Genomic DNA, 19,978 nt, shown 5'->3' with positions numbered 1-19,978 from the left:
TTTCTGCTGTAAAATGGATCATTATCTCATGAAGTATTCTCACCTCTTAGGGTTGTTTGATGATTGAGTGACAAAATGAATATAAAACATATAGTATGGAGTTTGGCCTATTGCTGGCACTCAGCAGTATTAGTTCCATATTTCTTTCCATAGAAAAATGGAGTAAATACCCACTGGTTGTGTCCTGCCTTGTGACTTGAGGCTGCTATTTTTTTATATGATGTTTAGTTAAGTGCAAGCAATTATTTGCCCCACTCTAAAAAAAGTCTAAGAATCTGTAGCTGAGACTTTTCTTAGAGGTACAGCCTCCCAGACTTCTCCCACCCCCATGTTCCTGTAGAACAGGATTGTCTGATAGAAATATGATGCAAATCATATATTTTATTTAATGCAGCATACCCAAAACGTTACCATTTTGACATGTGTGCAATATAAAAAAAAAACAAAAACAGATGCTTTCCACTCTTTATATTTGATTCAAGTTTTCAGTATCCATTTGTGTATTTAACACTTCATTTGGGCTAGCCAGATAATCATGTGTGGCTAGCATCTACCTTATTAGACAACACAGTCTTAGAATCCCATAAGGTGTTCACATTCTCTGTGCCTACAACACATTTTTTGAAGAGTCATGGGAAAGAGCCATGGAGAAGATAGAATTAGGACCACATTTTCCCCAAAGCTATTTATTTGTTGGTCAGTTGATTCTGAAGATTCCTGATTACTTCTTCGTTTGTTCTTACAGAGATTTATCAGAAGCTTAATTCCAGCTGATTATGTTTTAACTCTTCGAAGTTATTACTGGTAGTGATACATTGATCTGTAATTTTTGTTTTTCTTTGAAATGAATTTTTTTGTATTAGATATTTACCATATGTATGTATGAGGAACTACAGCACTGAATAGTGTATAGTAGATATGTTATCCTTAATGATGGTGTGCTTTTGTTTTTTAAGATTGCAGCAAAAATTGGAGGTGATGCTGGTACATCACTGAATTCAAATGACTATGGTTATGGGGGACAAAAAAGACCTTTGGAAGATGGAGGTAAGTTATAGTCATAAGTATTTTAATTGTTTTATACACAGGTTAGTTGAAGGTGATTTTCAATATTTTTCAAATGTTCTTTTATTAAAACATTACTTTTATAATAAGGTTCTTAAAATTGTAAGGTTTATATTGGCCTCAGGAGGAAAGGGGGGGGGGAGACCTTAGACAAGGTAGGTAAAATTTTGAGTCAATCAGCCAGTTTTGTCTTAGTAGAAAACAACATTTTCTCTCTTTGGGGATTGTGCCAGATTGACAGTTTGCACAGACATCTTGTTAATATACTGAAAAGAACAAAAATATAAAATGTTTAGAAGACATTTCACTGGTTTTTCTCATCATACGTGAATTAATCTTTATATGCTATGTTTTCATTGTTTTGCTATTTCAGATTTGACTTTAAAGGTTGATGTTGCTATAGCTTGCTACTGTAGTGTGTTGCAGGTTATACCTTTTTTTATGTTACTTTTTTTGTTTTAGTACCTTGTTTTGTGTTTCAGGTTTAACTCAAAATGTGGCTTAAAACAGATTTACAGTGCTTTGTATTTTTTAAAAAAACGTAATTGTTGAAGCTTCTGAACTTAGAAGTCTGCAAGTTTTTTTTTGTTTTAGATGTATGAACTTTGATACATTTTCTTTTTGCCCTTTTATTTACTTAATTTTTTTTTTTAAGGAGGATTCTGAATGAGCCTATAGAATGTATTTGTAGCTTTTGACCAGGTGTACTTGGTTTCCTTTTATTTAAGTGTCTTTCACATTTATAGTGAGGTTTTAATATACAAAAAAATGAGCTAATGATGCTTCAGATGTTGTATGTAATGTATTCTTTTTATTTTATGTGTAGATGGCTCTTGGACAAGTCCGAGCAGTACAACACACTGGGAGGGAATGCCCTCTCCTTTTAAAGGCAGGAATTTTTATTTATTACCTGTGTTTAGTATGTAAACGTGAAATAAACCAGTGGATTCTTAAATGGACACAAATAATTCTTGGATTATGTGTCTGAATTTTTGCTGCACAACATTCTGATGTTTAATCATTTAAGTTTGAAGGGGGGAGGAAAATGTAGTACTTTTCAGATGTAGGTTGTCTATTCTAAGGTATGCATTGTATTCATCTGTGTAAAGGATGTAGATGAAGGTAGTCATGTAGTTGCTTTGAGTTTTTCTGCTGAAGCGTATGCCGTGAAATGTTTGGTTAGGAACAATAGAATAGTTTAGATTGAGATTGCCTTGTAATGTGATTTTTTTATTTATTTATTTTGCATAGCCTTGTGGTCACTGTCAGATACACTCAACTTTGATATGTCAAATTTTCACATTTTGATAGGTTCTGTTTTTCTTCCAGTCTTCAGTTCCTACAGTGGGAAGCATCATTAGCCTTTAGCATGTGATATTTTGCTAGTAATGGACCTAAATACTTTGTCTTGTATCATTCTAAAGTGCTTAACATACATTAAGGTCAGTGATTTGATACAATCAAAAAGAATTTTTTTTAAATGTCTGTGCATCTTTTAAACATGAAAAGAATGAAAGAAATGTAATGTTTCTTTTGATTACTAAGAGTTTGGGATAAGTTTTGGCACTTTTGGTTCAAATGATCAACAATTATCCTCAGCTATTTCAATAAGTGTTTACATTGATATTTATTCTTGCTTGGGCACTGGTTAGCTAAGTCTTATATTTGTATTTATTGGCAAAAAGTTAAAAGGCTCTTAATTTTGCAGATCAACCAGATGCTAAGAAAGTTGCTCCTCAAAATGACTGTAAGTATTTTAAATTGGGTTAAAAGCTAAAGTAACTGGATTTTATTTTAAAAGATTTTATTTATTTATTTGAGAGAGAGCACGAGAGGGAAGAGGGTCAGAGGGAGAAGCAGACTCCCCGCTGAGCAGGGAGCCCGATGTGGGACTCGATCCCGGGACTCCAGGATCATGACCTGAGCCGAAGGCAGTTGCTTAACCGAGCCACCCAGGCGCCCAGTAACTGGATTTTAATATCAGGGTTTTCTGCCTGGATTTTGTTGGGTGTCTTTGGAGTTAGTTGATGGCCATGAATATTTTAGAATGAATGTCTTTGTAAATATTACTTCCTGTCTTCATAATCTCCCACTTCAATTATGGCCAGGTATATAGTAATAAGATTTGATTGCTAAATTATTTTCATATTCAATTTATTTTATAACTCCATTTTTTAACCTAAGCTTGTGCCCCTTGAGAAAGAACAGTTTCTGTGTCATTGCTAAAAATACCTGCTATTTCACCGACTTTCTTACCCATTGTCAATGTTTATTTAAGTATTTTGCATACAATTTTACTCTCAAAGGTGGTGTTCTCTATGTGTATGGGAAAAAGTATTGCTTGATAGGATTGTATTATTAAATATGTGTGAACTTAAAAGTTTTCATTTTATTTGATTTTTTGGTAGCTTTTGGAACACAGTTACCACCGATGCATCAGCAGCAAAGGTATAGTGAAATGCTTTTCAAAGAGTACTTTGCAAGATTTAGTTCAACGGTCTGTAAAAACACAACGAAGTTAGCGTATAGTGAATATGTGTCTGTATTTTTTTTTGTATATTCATTTCTCTCCACTTAAGTTGATACAGAATGATCATTTTTCCTTTTGAGTGAGATGCATTTGTAATTTGGAAGGATGGGAAGAATTAGCCACATATTAGAAGAACTAAAGTGAATGAAAATAATTGTTAAAAAAACATTCCCTGAACTCCACCCCAACTCCTTTGCAGTTCATGCCTTCAGACTGTTCATCTACCATACCCTCGTCACTTGATGTCTCACCTTAAGATTCTGACTTGAACTACTCAAGCTGTATTTTGACTATGAATATGTGCCTGAAAACCTAGTTTAAGCCATTAGATGTCCATTTTTATTAGATTACCTTTTATATGTAAACAAATTCTCTTTCTTTGAAGGAAAACGTTAGTTTTTGTCTTTTGTTAGCAGGTCTGTAATGACAGAAGAATACAAAGTTCCAGATGGAATGGTTGGATTTAGTAAGTAGCCTAATTTTTAAAGCTTTGAAAACAATCAAAACATACTTTACAGTCTTTTAGCAAATAATTTTTTTTCTTTTTTCTTTACCTAGTAATTGGCAGAGGTGGTGAACAGATCTCACGCATACAACAAGAATCTGGATGCAAAATACAGATAGCTCCTGGTAACGTTCTCTTGCTATTTTCAGAGTGACTGGAAAACTAGGATATTTTTTTTAAGTAAATACTAAAAATGATGTTGTAATCTTTTCTTGGCCTAAAATATTTTTGGTGTTTTTTAATTGTAGACAGTGGTGGCCTTCCAGAAAGATCTTGTATGCTAACTGGAACACCTGAATCTGTCCAGTAAGTATGAAATCATATGCCTGAGGCCAGCCCCTCTTTCCTGCTGAAGAAGGACATTGCCCCTAAATAGAACTGATACTCTCCTGCACTATTAGTTTTCCCATTTTCTAGGTAATTTCTAACAAGGTATAAAGATGATTGAAAATCCCTCCCATCAAAACAAAACCTGTTCTTGAACCTCACATTTTTATTTCTCTGCCTACTTACACAATAAAACTCCTTAAAAGGGGTAGTTCTCTTTGCCATATCATTTGCATCTATTTTCATTTTGTCTTGAACTTGTATGAATCAGACTTTAATTCCCGTGGTTCCATTAAAATTGTTCTTTTCAAGATCACAAATGGCCTCTGCATCATTCCACCTATCAACATTGTTTGACACAGTGAACTACTTTCCTAGAGATATCCCCTCCCTTGCTCCTCTTTCTCAGGCATTCTTGGTTGTCCAACTTTATCTTCCTGGCCTTTCAGTATGAAAGTGCCACAAAATTCAGTCCTCCTATTGTCTGTCTACATGTAATCTTTAGATGACTTTATTTACTCTTTTATAAACTTTTTTTTTTTTTTTTAGATTTTATATATTTGACAGAGCGACAGCAAGAGAGGGAACACACAGGCAGGGGGAATGGGAGAGGGAGAAGCAGGCTTCCTGTTGAGCAGGGAGCTGGATGTGGCCTCGATCCCCAGACCCTGGGATCATGACCTGAGCCAAAGGCAGATGCTTAACGACTGAGCCACCCAGGCGCCCCTATAAACTTTAATATATCGCTTTACATATTATAAATTTTATGTACTCCTAAATTTTTATTTTCAGCCTTGCTCTCTTTTTCTAAATTCTAGATTCCTGTCAACCTGCTGACTTAGTATCTTTTTGAGGGGGCACCTCACCTGGTTGCACAGTCAGTTAAGCGCCCGACTCTTGGTTTCAGCTCAGGTCTTGATCTCAGGGTCGTGAGGTCGGGCTCCGCACTCAGCACATAGTCTGCTTGAGACTCTTCCTCTTCCTCTGCCACTTCCCCACCCCCATCCCTGCACATGGGCACTCACTCTAAAATAAATCTTTTTAAAACTACATTTATCTTTTTCTTGTCCTTCATTTATCCATAAGCAACTCTTTGGTCTTTTTTTTTTTCATAATTTATTTGGAATCCAGTCTCTTCTTGCCACCCTCTATACTATCACCTTGTCTATGACCATTTTTTATATTTCAACATGTTTCCATTCTTTTTAGCCTTGTTCAGCAATAGTCTATTCTTAGTAGTATAGACATACGATCTTTTTAAAATGTGAATCAGTTCATATCATTACTTTGCTCAAATCCTCTAATGCTTCACCACTTCGAGTAAAAGTCAGCATCTTTATCATGGCCTGATTTATCTGCCACCTTTCTCACTTCGTTTTTTACCATTCTTCTTCCAACTCTGTTCAAACCCCATTTAACTTCTATTCTTTCAGCACACCAAGTATGCTTCTCATCTGAGTCCTTTGCAATTTCTCTTAATTCTCTCTGGAACATTTTCCCTCTGATATTTTCATAGTTACTTTCCCTCTTCCTTTACATTTTTGTCAGAATGTCTCCTTATCAGTAAAGTCTTTTATGTCTGCTTTGCATAAAATAGCATACCTTTATGCACACACATTCTGTCCCTCTTACCATGTTTTGATTTTGTTTATAGCACGTAACCAAACGTTGTTTTTAGTTACTTAAGGTGAGCTAAACCAGCAGGAACCCTGTATGTTTCATTCAGTGTTGTAACTCTATTACTTAGAATAGTACCTGGTATGTACTTAACATTTCTTAAGTATTTTTGAATGGATAAATAAATTTTAATGTGTGAGTGACCAAAGTGATGTCTTAAAATTGGAAATACATCATTTAGTTAATTGGCAAAATAGTTTAATTCTGAGATAACTTTAGAAGTAGAGTGGGGAAAAAAAGTAGAGTGCTACTTCTTGGAAATTTAGGACTATCCTCAAAAATACTGCAAATTACATACCTAGAAAATTTATTGTATAGTTTCATTCTTTGTTCTTGATGGCATTTTCTCTTAATTAAAATTGTTAAATTAGCTTTAAGCCACCTAAACCTGAATTGGGATGGGAGAAGTACCTGCTTAAGTTATTTTTTATTTCTCTATTTGAATAACCTTTTGAGTATGCTATAACTTATTGTTTGACTCCTAATTTGTTAACAGATCAGCAAAACGGTTATTGGACCAGATTGTTGAAAAAGGAAGACCAGCCCCTGGCTTCCACCATGGTGATGGACCAGGAAATGCAGTTCAAGAAATCATGATTCCAGCTAGCAAAGCAGGATTAGTTATTGGAAAGGGGGGAGAAACTATTAAACAACTTCAGGTATTACTTTGTAAAATTACTTTTCATCTGTTTTGAAGCCAATTTCCTTCCACTCCCCTTTCGTTAAACATACAATTTCTTTGATTAATAGGAGCGGGCTGGAGTTAAAATGGTTATGATTCAAGATGGACCTCAGAACACTGGTGCTGACAAACCTCTTAGGATTACAGGAGACCCATACAAAGTTCAGGTAAACTTAAGTTTATATCTTACATAGAAGGATTTGGGGGCAGAATGGGCAAAACACATATGAATAATTAGTGTTTTGAGACATGCTTTGTAAGTTGGGTGTTGTTTTGTGTTTTTGTACTTCAGCAAGCCAAGGAAATGGTGTTAGAGTTAATTCGTGATCAAGGTGGTTTCAGAGAAGTTCGAAATGAGTATGGGTCAAGAATAGGAGGAAATGAAGGGATAGACGTAAGTAAAAATACCCATGCAGAAATGGTTGTATACTAACTGATAAATATATGTGGATTCCCTCCCCCCTGCCAACCGTCCCCTCTCCCCCCCATAATTTATGCCTTAGAGTGCAGAATGTATATCTTGTTACCGTATTTGATGCAATCATAATACTGTATATACTTTTATGATTTGAGGTGGATTAATTTTCAGGAAATTACTTTCCTTAATACCTAGTCATCTTTGTATAAGGTCCCCATTCCAAGATTTGCTGTTGGCATTGTAATAGGAAGAAATGGAGAGATGATAAAAAAAATACAAAATGATGCTGGTGTTCGAATTCAGTTTAAGCCAGGTGAGTACATATATTTCATTATCTATGTATTAGTAGCAATTAACTTTTTAACACACATTTGTTGCTAACTCAGTCCAATTTGTTTCTTGGTTTTGAAGATGATGGAACAACACCTGATAGAATAGCGCAAATAACGGGACCTCCAGACCGATGTCAACATGCTGCAGAAATTATTACAGACCTTCTTCGAAGTGTTCAGGTTTGACAGATGTTAATATTTTCATTGTTTCATTTTTATTTAAAAAATGTTTTCCTTCAAGTCTGAAAGGGTCCCCCCTCCCCTTTAGTTTTATTTATATCAGAATCTGTCATGATACTTTGTTAATAACTGGAAAGTTTAAGTTGCTTTGAGGTAGACATCTTGGAGTGGGAAGGTAGGGAAGGTAGCTACGTGAATTGTCTTATTCATCCCAGTATAAAAAGAATAAATGGTGGGTATTGTTGACTATTTGGGCCACGTCATCTCCCAGCCTCTTGAATTTCTGGTATAGGAAAATGAAGGTTGAGGAAGATAGACATGTGATGACTTTATCATGGAAAGAAGAGTATGATTCTATGCTGACTTTCCTTCTTCCTCTTTTTTAGGCTGGTAATCCTGGTGGACCTGGACCTGGTGGTCGAGGAAGAGGTAGAGGTCAAGGCAACTGGAACATGGGACCACCTGGTGGACTACAGGAATTTAATTTCATTGTACCAACTGGGAAAACTGGATTAATAATAGGAAAAGGCAATGTATTTTAAACTCTTATTAATGTTTTGATGTGTGGGTAAAAATTTAACACATGGCCGGATTTTTCTATATGCTTTTTCTGTTGTAAACCAGTAGCAGTGATTTTTCCTTTGCTGTATCTTATGTTGATTTCTAACAAAAACATAAATGAAGGGCCTTATATATAAAATAAAAGTGGGATTTGAATCACATTGGCTTCTAGAGAGGGGACCAACAGTTTTAATTATTAGTGTAAGAAATTTTTCCTGATTCATATCTTATTAAAATTTAGAATTTTTTGTAAGTGTGTTAGTTTATGTTACTTGTAAAAGCAATTTATTTGAGCCAGATATTTTAAGTTATAGTTTTTTTTGTTACAATTCATTTTAAGGTTGGGTGTAGGTATACTGATTTATGTCTTAAAACTTAAATGTGTTTTAGGAGAAGTATGAATGCTTTATATAACTTGATTTAAAGTGTAAAATAAATGGGAAATCCCCCAAAAATATGGCCAGATGGGATACTGCTCAAAACTTTTTTTTTTTAATGGCCCTTTTGTGACCATTTTCTTTTGGATAGTTCCTTTTGTATCCTTTGAATCTTTAGAGAAATTAATGTGTTTTGATTTTAGGAGGTGAAACCATAAAAAGCATAAGCCAGCAGTCTGGTGCAAGAATAGAACTTCAGAGAAATCCTCCACCTAATGCAGATCCTAATATGAAATTATTTACAATTCGTGGCACTCCACAGCAAATAGACTATGCGCGGCAACTTATAGAAGAAAAGATTGGTGTGAGTATGCTTTAAACCTCAATTTCTAGGGGTGCGTGGCTGGCTCAGTCAGTAGAGCATGTGAATCTTGATCTCCAGGCAGTGAGTTCAAGCCCCACATTGGGCATAGAGCTTAGTTAAAAAATAGATAGGGGCGCCTGGGTGGTTCAGTCGGTTGGGCATCTGCCTTTGGCTCAGGTTGTGTTCCTGGGGTCCTGGGATTGAACCCCATGTGGGGCTTCCTGCTCAGCAGGGAGCCTGCTTCTCCCTATCCCTGACCCCACTTGTGCTCTCTCTCAAATGAATAAATAAAATCTTTAAAACACACACACAACAGTTTAAAAAAACCAAATACATAAATAGATAACCAACCTCAATTTATACAAAGGCCCTCTTAGTTAAATAAGACATTAATTCACATGTTCCTGTAATGGCTATACAGAAAAATGCCAATTTCTAGTCTAAGATTATAGGTTTCATCATATAATGGTTACATATAACATAGAAAAGATTCTCCAGCAGTGAAAAATAACCTAATTAAATACACATTTATAAGTATTCAGAACCTCATATTTGGGTGTGGATAAATAAGAAATGGGTAGCGTTACTTGCAGATACGATGTTAGGGTTGGAGGGTTATAGAGTGTACTTGAAGGACATAGTTAATGAGAATTCAGTATTTAATAAGGGGCTTACTTTACTCAACCCTGCTGAGGTAAATATGAGTTATATGCATCCCCCACTTTAGAGTAGAAATTTACAAATCCAACTCTTAGACTGACAATCGCTTAAGGAGTTTTAGATGTGTACTACTTGAATGCTTTCCACCTCTACACATACCACACAGCTCTGATTCAGAATGTCTGGAACAGGGCCCAGCATCTAATTTTAGAAGGATGTTCCAGGTGATTCTGATACATGGCCAAATTTGGAAATTTTTCCTTTAGAAGAGTTTCCTGGTGGTAGTACAAAAAAATGTATAGAGAGTCTTGATTGTGCTTTCTTATAAATGAGGAACTACTAGTGTTTTACTGCATTCTTTTACTATAGGGCGTAGGGGAGCATCGTAAGTTACTAATAACAATTAGAATTTCTTAGGAAAATTCTCCGTGGTGTTTGCCATGCTGTGGATGGGATAGAAAAGAAGTTTGACACTGTATGTTTCAGAGAAAGACAAATATAGATGTACAAAAGATGCTTAAAGAATGTCTCATAGGGGTTCCTGGCTGATTCAGTTAGTAGAGCATGCAACTGTTGATCTCGGGTTGTAAGTTCAAGCCCTACATTGGGTGTAGAGATTACTTAAAAACAAAAAGAATGTATTATAAAAATACATAAAAACATTGTAAGTTCTATGGGATGGACAATAAGTGTTCAAAAACAAAAATAATTTTGGACATGGTAGTGGCAGAGATTGATCCTAGAAAAATGAACACATCTTGGTTTTGGGTTTTACAGTGCTTAGTATTGCATGGATCAAGGTTTCTTCTGGATTGATGGGCAAAAAGATAGGTTATAGAGAAGCAGTTTAGTATGGCGGTTATGAGCATGGACTCTTGGAGTCCCATGTTAGGGTTCAGAATACTCTGAGTCATTTACTGACTTTGTGACCTTGGAGTAAGCTATTTATACTCGTTTGCCTCTCGTTTCTTCTGTAAATGAGGATAACAGTAGCTCCTTTATGGGGTTGTAGGGATTAAATAAAGTGTGTGTCACTTAAAAGAGTGGCACATAGCCCTATAAAAATATTAATACTTTTTCAATAATCCTTTTTTACTTTTTAGAAAGGATGGTTTTTGGATAGTAGAAGTGAGTGATAATGACAAGTTAGAGATTTAAAGGGATAAAGTAATAAAAAGGATTTTAAAAGTCCTGAAGTTTAGCTTCATTATTTTGTAGTGCGAAAATAGACAACCAAATGTGGTTTAAGCAGTTTGCTCCAAAACATCATGAACTGTATTAACTGCATGAAAGCTGTGTTTAGGACGGTTAAATCTAGTCTAGTGGTCTTTACAAGTTGGATTATGAAGAGGAAAATCAACTGAGCTTTATTAATTATGTGGTGTGATATGAATATGAAGATACGGTATTTGGAAAATGATAAAGAGCAAGAGGAAATGAATTTAAATTGTTCACGTAAATGGAGTTCAGTGACACAAAGGTTGTGAAGAGGATAGTTTTTTGAGTGAGAATTGTTACTTTATTAGTAAAGTACCCAGTAGACAATTCACAATATAAGCCCTAAGCAATTTGGGGAATATATCGTCAAGGTGGTTGTCTGATTGTTAGGAAAATAAATGTAGAATGGATGCAGAAAAAGAAAAGCTAGAGACAACATATTTGATAGGCATCCATGATTAAAATGATAAAGGAGTAATAAAAGAATTAAAAAAGGAAAGGGAAATAACAGAAAAGGGAATAGTCAAAGGAATAGAATGGAAGGTAAAGGAGATGTTTCAATTCTTTGCTGATGCTGTTGATTTTAATGAATTTACATGTCTCAGTATGGTAAAGAGTTTAAGCAACATGAATGAGAAAATGAAGGAAAATCTAAAATATGTTGCTTGTGGCTATATGAAAGGGTAGGAATGGAAGGTTAATTTGGCCTTTGAATTGTTCAGCCATTACCATTTTTCTGATTTTCTGCATCTTTCTGCTTTTTTATAGGGCCCAGTAAATCCTTTAGGGCCGCCTGTACCCCATGGGCCCCATGGTGTCCCAGGTCCCCATGGGCCTCCTGGGCCTCCAGGGCCTGGAACTCCAATGGGACCATACAACCCTGCACCTTATAATCCAGGACCACCCGGCCCTGCTCCTCAGTAAGTGTTGAGTTTGGTTCTGGGGTTTTCCCCCCAAAGATTCTAGCTTTTGGTAAATTGTATTTTTATATTGATTTCTATCTTTTCAGTGGTCCTCCAGCTCCTTATGCTCCCCAGGGGTGGGGAAATGCATATCCACACTGGCAGCAACAGGCCCCTCCTGATCCAGGTAAAAGATATTTATCATTCATGTGTAATCTGTATTGTTTGTCATTCTTGTTATCTTCTTAAATTTTCTAGTGTCAACTCTACATTGTGTGCGTATTTCTGCACTTAACACTCTTCAGCAGGAGTCTTAGTTTCTGGTTTTACCACGTTATATAAGATTGGTGTGAATATGGTCTGTTTTCAATGAACTTTTTTTACTTGCATTTGGCTTTCTGTCCTTTAAAAGTGTAAGGGCAGAGTGCTAAAGGCCAAAACTACAGGAAGAAGTACAACGTCTTAGTTTTAAACACCAGTGCCATCAAATGTATAATGTGTCAATTGTGACGTTATCCATGAAAGAGTAGTGTATGTTTATTTATAGAACTATGTGAGTGTTTAATGGAGCATTTAATACTTGAGTGTTAAACTTTGAAGTTCTCAAATAAGATATATAAGATGTTTTCATATTCCTGATATGGTAATTTCACATATTCGTAAAAATCAGGGCTGTGTTTAATGTCTGCATGTTAGAACTCAAAAAATACATTTAGTTAAATGTATTCTCTGTTCAGAACTGGATTTTATATGTACATTCTATTCTGTTACTGCATCTGCCATCCTCTAGTTTTCTTTCCATGATGGTCAAAGGAGCGTTCATCGAAACCAATTAACATTTATTTATGATCCTTCTTTCTCATCTACTACCTATCTTTTAGGCCTCTTTCACTGGAGTAGTTTCAAGGAAGGTACTGAATTATGGATTCCTTTCCACACTAGTGTATTTATTTCTTAAAAGAACCTAAATAATTAATTTAAATGAAATTGTTTTAGTGAATTTAATTAAACATTCTGTTATTTAAATGTGGCCCTATATTGTAACATATTTTAATTTCATAGGATGTGTGCTCTTTGGAATATGATGGCACAGCATGACAGTAAGCAAATAACCACAACTTATACTCACTCAAGAAACAACTTGAGTGTGCAGGGATGTGGGTATGCAAAGATTAGTTTACATTGTATAGCAGAAAAGTGCACTCTAAGTGTTAGCAGTGCTGTGATGACTGAGAGTCAAATATAATTTAATGTATAATAGTTTAAACATCTCTTAAGAATGAAAAGACTTTTCCTTCCCTCTTGTAAACTAACTGGGATGGTGTGATTAGGCAGAAAAAATCACATAATTTAAGAGATTCAAGAGTTTGAGCAAGTTAAGGGGTGAATTTATATTGGGAAACTTGGATCTGCAGGATTGCACCTTATGAGCACTGTTTGGGTCAGTAACATGATTGAGAAAAATGTTGGGAATCAGAAGTAGTCTCTATCACAGTCAAGTTTTCCCAGTGGGAGTAGTGAAGTCACCACTGTAAGAATTGGTTGATGAATATGGCTTGCAGCATTGCCTTTGGAAAAAGAAGTAACCCATTTAGCTAAAAGATAGCAGCTGGGGTTAGATATTGCTTATATTAGACTTAGCAATATGTAAAAACCAAAATTATTATTAATTTATTTATAAGATTTTATTCATTTATTTGACAGAAATAGAGCAGGAACACAAGCAGGGAGAGTGAGAGAGGGAGAAGCAGGCTTCCCGCCGAGCAGGAAGCCCGATGTAGGACTCGATCCCAGGACCCTGGGACCATGACCTGAGCCGAAGGCAGATGCTTAACAACTGAACCACCCAGGCGCCCCCCCCCCAAAATTACTTTTTTAGATGAAACTGTTTTAGTGAATTTGATTAACATTCTGGTGTTTAAATGTGGCCCCATAATGACAAAGTCCATATTCTCTGAATTAAAATATTTTTCTTTGAAAAATAAATGGGCTGTTGAGGATTTATGTAGTAGTCAAGAAATTAGATTCAGACTGAAAGAGACCTAGATAAACCCTAGTGCTACAACTTTAGTAATTGGGATAGTAAACAAGTTTTTTAATCCCTCTGTATCTTTTTTCTTACCTATAGTATGATAAGTGAAAGATAATCATGTTGAATAATTATTAAATTCTTTGTATTATATGGAACTGTGAGACTGGTTCTCTTATACCCTCTACACATTCAGGAGTACAAGTATCATTTTCTAAAGTCTGTTTTTTTTTTTTTAAAGATTTTATTTATTTGAGAGAGAGAGAATGAGAGATAGAGAGCACGAGAGGGAAGAGGGTCAGAGGGAGAAGCAGACTCCCTGCTGAGCAGGGAGCCCGATGTGGGACTCAATCCCGGGACTCCAGGATCATGACCTGAGCTGAAGGCAGTCGCTTAACCAACTAAGCCACCCAGGCGCCCCTAAAGTCTGTTTTATCTCAGTTTCTCTAGACAGAGATGGTGTCAAGTGAAATATTTGTATTAATATACAGGTAATGACACAATTAAGACAAACATTCAACTTAGAAAAGCACTACATTTATTACTTGAGGATGTTGTGGAGGATGGATCATGCCTTAAAATTGTATTACCTTAGACATTGTATCATTCTAGAAATCCTTGCTCCTTTTCTCTCAAACTTACTAAACACCTGAGACTTGCTGCCCATTTGGGATAAAGGCTAAACAGATTTCACATAGATACAGACTCTGGCAAAGGAAATTACATTTTTCTTGATAATATAAACTTAAAAAGACATTATCTATAGTGTCAAATGATATTCTTGATATAAAGGACAGAATCAAGAAGAGGATTTCTGTTTCTGACTGAGAGATCTCAAACTGTTACTGCATGAGTTTTTTATGAAGGATGAAATGAGGGTGCAAGTGCAGAGAAAGCATAACATGGTCTAAGGCCAGATAATGAACGTGGCAACTTCTGAAAAGTACAAGCAGTTTACTGTGACCAGAACTTGAGTGTTGGAAAAATATTGACAAATGGGGGAAGATATGGCTAGAATGGAAAGGATAAGCCAGGGGGTCAGATCATTAAAGATGTTGAGTGATAATGTTGCACTTAAAAAAAGCTTCAACAGCCCTGAAGACTCTATGGAATAAATGAAGAATTTCAAGTAGGGCAGTAACATCAAGTGTATGTTTTAGGATAATTACTGTGAAATATGAGGAGATGAAATATGGCTAAATCTTGTTTATTTTTCAAGATTATGTTGTCTCTACATTGAAAGCAAGACAGGACAGAATTCATAGTTCTAAAATAATTGTTTCTTGTACAGGTTAGTTCCTAGAAATCCTTTTCCTGTAGTCATCTGTCATGTAGAACAGCTGTGCTTGAGGCAAAACCAGTTTAGGAAGAAACCAAGGCCATGGGATGGTTTGAAGCAAAGCATTGGATTTGGAGACAAAAGATCTTTATTCCTATCCTAATTCTGCCACTCAACTAGTTCTCTAAGAACGTCACTTAATCTGTGTACCTCACTTTTCTGTGATTAATGCTAATGATGACAGTTAAAGTAATAGAATTGAAAACGTCCCATTTACTATTTATTTTTGATACCAGTTAATTTGGGGGTCTGTTTATTTACTAGAGTGTGTGGGTGAGAGAGAGAGATTACGGACTTCAGATGCAAACCTTGAACTTGTGTTTATTCTAGCTAAGGCAGGAACGGATCCAAATTCAGCAGCTTGGGCTGCCTATTATGCTCACTATTATCAACAGCAAGCACAGCCACCACCTGCAGCTCCTGCTGGTGCACCAACTACAACCCAAACCAATGGACAAGGTAACTATGGTAATTAAAGAATTTATTTTGTATGTAGAAGTAGAAACTTGTGTTTGGAAATTTCCAATATTTAATTATAGCTTCAGTGAGCAGACTTTCCTTTTTAAAAATAAGTTTGAAATAATTGCAAACTTTCATAAAAGTTTTAGTTGTAAGATAGATTTACAGAACACCCAGGTAACCTAGCTGTTAATATTTTACCTCTCACCTCTGATTTGTCCCATTACCCTGTCATACATGCCCATATCCATTACCAGTAGTTTTTGAGAACCATGTAAGACCAGGCCGTACACAGGAAGTCCCAGTAACCTTAAGTACTCTTTCTGTATTACTCCAAAAATACATTACCATCATACAGCCTGCTAAAACAGTTAACCTTGATACATCATTACTGTCCCAATGTAAAACCCTTACTCAGATTTCACCAGTTGTCCCATCAGTTTCTCTATTCTGATCCAGGGTCCCATCTGGCAAAAAAGTATAGACCTTTTGTTTTGCGAGATGATGATCAACATAGGTTCCTTCAACTTTTTCTCACAAAGATGAGGTCATGATCATGAGGTCCTACTTGTTAGTTGGCAGTACCTCCTAAATAATGCTGTGCTCTTGGTGCATTATATCGTGGGGTCATATAATGTTGACCTGCTTCATCCCTGGAGATGGTAACCATAGTCCATCGGTCATGTTGGTGTCTTGCCAGGTTTCTAGACTATAAAATAGCATTTTTCTCTTTGAAATTAATAAATATTTTTGGAGAATTATACTGAGATAATCTTTTTTCCTCATATCAACTTCTCTGATAACACATTCCTGATTCAGCTACAGCTATGATGATAATTTTTATTTACATCATTTTATATGTTATTAGGTGGTATTGTACTATAAGGAAGAAGTTTTTTTCCTATTTCTATCAGTATGGACTCCTGTTTTACTCAACATGCTGTGGTTTTAAACTATCTTTACTATATGATTATCAGATTGCCCTAGCTTTGGCTAATCAGGAGTACCTTCAAGATGGCTCCTGTATCCTTTTGACATGTCTGTTATTCTTTAAGCACATCCTTACTTTCTTGCACAATAAGATGCTTATTTTGTGCTTTCTGGGCTCTAGAATCAGCCATTTTTCCAAGGAGCCCTGATTCCTTTTAGTAAATACCATCATCTAAGAAACCAAACTCAGTGTGTTCATTGCTACTAAGCTATCATTGCTTCTAAATCCTTTCAGCATACAGAGCTAAGAAATTTACCTGTATGTATATCTACATACACATATATGAAACAACATAAATAATCTATATATGTATATAAGGCTATTGTATCTCCTGCAATTCCATTATAATACTTCAGGATTCTTTCTAGCTTTTTCCCTTTCCATGCTTACATATAAATGGTGAAAGACCTATCTTCAGTGTGTTTCCTTATTTAACCAGTGAATTTACTTAAATGCTCAATGTGACTACTCTTCCTTCCATTGTGTATAGACAAATTTTCTCTTGACTGCCTCTATACCCCCTGCTTCCTATGTCTTTGGCACGAGCAGGAATCCCACTACCACACAGCACCCTCACTCACTATGACAGGCCGCTCCCAGTTTCTCCACTCAAGGAACAGAAGGAAAGAGCCAAGAATGTCTTCTGAAACCCTTAATCTTACTATTTGTTGTTTTTTGTTTTTCTTAAGGAGATCAGCAGAATCCAGCTCCAGCTGGACAGGTTGATTATACCAAGGCTTGGGAAGAGTATTACAAGAAAATGGGTATGTTCTACATTTCTTTTTTATACATTTAATTAAACTGCAATTGAAGCATTTAGTAAATATCACATTAGAAAGGATGAAGACCGAGAAAACCATGTTTGTATCATGTTTTTGTTACTGGGACTTTTTAACTTTTAAATTTTGGAGAATAATTGAACGCATTCTAAAATCACTGAACTTTTGGGTGTATCAGGGTTACAGTTAATTCTTAATTTGTGTCACATAACAAGGAAATTTTATTTCTAAATGTATGTGTCAACCACTTAATAATTGAAACTAAAAATTGCCCCATTGGCACATATAACATTGGGTATTACTTGCACTTTTGTCAAAGATAGTTACATATAATAGTAGCCTAACTGGCGTCGGTTAAATTATAGAGTGCCAAGCAAAAATTTGTTGTGTGTGCTATTTTCTGCTGCAAAATAAAACTGACAGTGACATAGTACATTAATTACTTAAATAACATTTGTGTATATGAAAAAGAAAAAGTCACCTAGAAAGGCCATTTCCATTCAGTAACTGTAGAGCACATACCACATGCCAAACATAGTGGAAGAGCTGAGAATGTGATTATGGGCATAATAGCAGGAGCCCCTGCCCTTCTGGTTTTATTCTCATGGAGGATACAATTGTTAATCAAGTACTTTGCCAGGTATATTACTACAAACTGTTACTAATGAAAAGAACTGTATTTCCACTAACACGTCACATGTACAGCTACTAAGTGGTAGCAGAATTTGAACTCCTTAGAGGGCATAAATCCCAAGTCTATCTCCCAAATTGGCCTTTTCCTGGGACCACTTGGAACTTGATATTATACTCTTAACCCCTGAATAACAACATAAGTTTGAACTTAGCGGGACTACTTAGAAGTAGATTTTTTTTTTACAGTACTGTAAATGAATTTTCTTTATAGTTTTCTTAGTATTTTTTTTCTAGCTTACTTTATTGTAGGATACAGTATATAATATGTAAACATACAAAATAGGTGCTAATCAACTGTTTATGTTATCTGTAAGACCTCTGCTCAGCAGAAGGCTATTAGTAGTTTTTGGGAAGTCAAAGTTACATGTGGGTTTTCAACTGTACAGGGGTCAGTGCCTATAACCCCGAGTTGTTCAAGGGTCAACTGTATTTCTGAACAGATAGTTTTTGCTTTTAGAAGCTTGTGGTGTTAGTCATTTAAAATTAACACATGTATACCACAGCCACTTACCACAAATGAAAGCTAAACAGATAAACTTATCCACCCTTCACTGGAATAGAACGAATCTATAGATGGTATAGATGGTAGAATTTTTCTCATAAGATACAGTCTGTTTGAGATTCTCAACCTAAATTTCAGTGTCTGCCCATGGATGTTTTGTCATCTTACACAGAAAGAAAAATTTCCAGAAGGGTAGTTATATTAATCTTTTTTGTGTGGGATACATTTGCCTGGTGATAAGGATGTTTTACACAGCGTGATTTCTGTTTAAAGAAAAATTGTTTTTCCTCAAAACAGTATATTCTATTTAGGGTGATCACGTAATTTATTGTCCAGAGTTGGATAGTTTTGAGAATAACTGAGGATGGTATTCTGTCAGGACTTATGGTCACTCTAATAACTTGTATGAAATAGTGTCACCATTTTAAAGATTTGAGCATTTGCAATTAAATTGTTGCAGTTAAATATCATTGGGTCCAACTTACATTTTCACAGTGGTTAATAAACCAGAGATGTTCCCTACGTTAATATTAAAATAAGTAAAAATAGGCCTGTTTGTGGACCTAGAAAATTATTGGGGAATTAGTGCAACTTGTATTTTAGTATATTTTATCATTCATTTGCAGCATGGCCATTAATTACTGTTTAGCATTCTTAATATTTTACTTGCCCAAAGTGAGGGATGCATGTTGAATGTAATCTTTGAGGTCTTATTACCATTCAGATTTTTAAGGATAGACTTTTCACCTTGCCATTCTTTTAATTTTTCATTTTCTACCTTTACTCTGCTGACTGTAAAATTTTAATTTTATAGATACTACGCTGGACTCTGTTGACTCCTTTGTGGAGAAAAATGTTACAGAAATAGTTAAATAACACTATGTTTGGCCTAAGAGCCTCCTTAACCCCCACCTTTTTTTTTTTTTCCAGTTATGTGTTTTTCTATAGCATGACATTGATCAGCTGTTAATTTATTGAGCAAAGGATTAGTTTAATGATTCTCTCACATGTAAATCTTAAAGGAAATAATGTTAAGTTGCCAGGTCTTTAATGTTAGCTACAAAGTCAATTTATTTTTTCCTTTAAAAGTTCTTTTGTTAAATGATTGGTTGCTTAACTACCTTAATTTCTCTTAGGTGCATTACTGGTCCTTAAGATCCTTTTATGACAACTGCGCATAAGCGACCTTAAAGCATAAAACTAATATAGTTCAGTTTTCAAGATTTTTATGTATGTATGTACATGCGTATGTATTTAAAGTAGTCCGTATACCAACGTGGAGCTTGAACTCACAACCCGAGATCAAGTCACATGCTTTACTGAGACAGTTTTCAAAATTTTTTTATTTTTTTAAGATTATTTATTTTAGAGGTGCTTGAGCAGGGGGA

General features: G+C 35.4%; 1 protein-coding gene across 9 annotated transcripts in view; it reads left to right on the top strand.

Annotated features, from left to right (window-relative positions):
- FUBP1 (far upstream element binding protein 1) overlaps nt 1–19,978 on the top strand; it is a 33,687-nt gene that overhangs the window by 4,397 nt on the left and 9,312 nt on the right. For 4 of the 9 annotated variants that reach the window (XR_003520920.2, XR_003520921.2, XM_027599675.2 and 1 more), the window contains exons 2-19: nt 957–1,047; nt 1,892–1,954; nt 2,774–2,812; nt 3,474–3,513; nt 4,009–4,061; nt 4,154–4,225; nt 4,349–4,406; nt 6,601–6,763; nt 6,855–6,953; nt 7,079–7,180; nt 7,415–7,517; nt 7,616–7,716; nt 8,103–8,244; nt 8,858–9,018; nt 11,665–11,816; nt 11,906–11,985; nt 15,497–15,634; nt 17,306–17,380. Coding sequence is in view for 7 of the 9 variants with exons in the window: in XM_027599675.2 (XP_027455476.1) it covers nt 957–1,047; nt 1,892–1,954; nt 2,774–2,812; nt 3,474–3,513; nt 4,009–4,061; nt 4,154–4,225; nt 4,349–4,406; nt 6,601–6,763; nt 6,855–6,953; nt 7,079–7,180; nt 7,415–7,517; nt 7,616–7,716; nt 8,103–8,244; nt 8,858–9,018; nt 11,665–11,816; nt 11,906–11,985; nt 15,497–15,634; nt 17,306–17,380 (1,732 nt within the window). In the remaining 2 variants the exon portion in view is untranslated. The remainder of the gene's footprint in view (nt 1–956; nt 1,048–1,891; nt 1,955–2,773; nt 2,813–3,473; nt 3,514–4,008; nt 4,062–4,153; nt 4,226–4,348; nt 4,407–6,600; nt 6,764–6,854; nt 6,954–7,078; nt 7,181–7,414; nt 7,518–7,615; nt 7,717–8,102; nt 8,245–8,857; nt 9,019–11,664; nt 11,817–11,905; nt 11,986–15,496; nt 15,635–17,305; nt 17,381–19,978) is intronic. The other 5 variants (XM_027599705.2, XM_027599713.2, XM_035727038.1 and 2 more) reach the window with 3 other exon arrangements.

Source organism: Zalophus californianus, chromosome 4 (assembly GCF_009762305.2).
Source record: "Zalophus californianus isolate mZalCal1 chromosome 4, mZalCal1.pri.v2, whole genome shotgun sequence".
NCBI classification, from domain to species: domain Eukaryota; kingdom Metazoa; phylum Chordata; class Mammalia; order Carnivora; family Otariidae; genus Zalophus; species Zalophus californianus.
The sequence above is the reverse complement of the archived record's forward strand: the minus strand, read 5'-3'. Positions and strand labels throughout refer to the sequence as shown.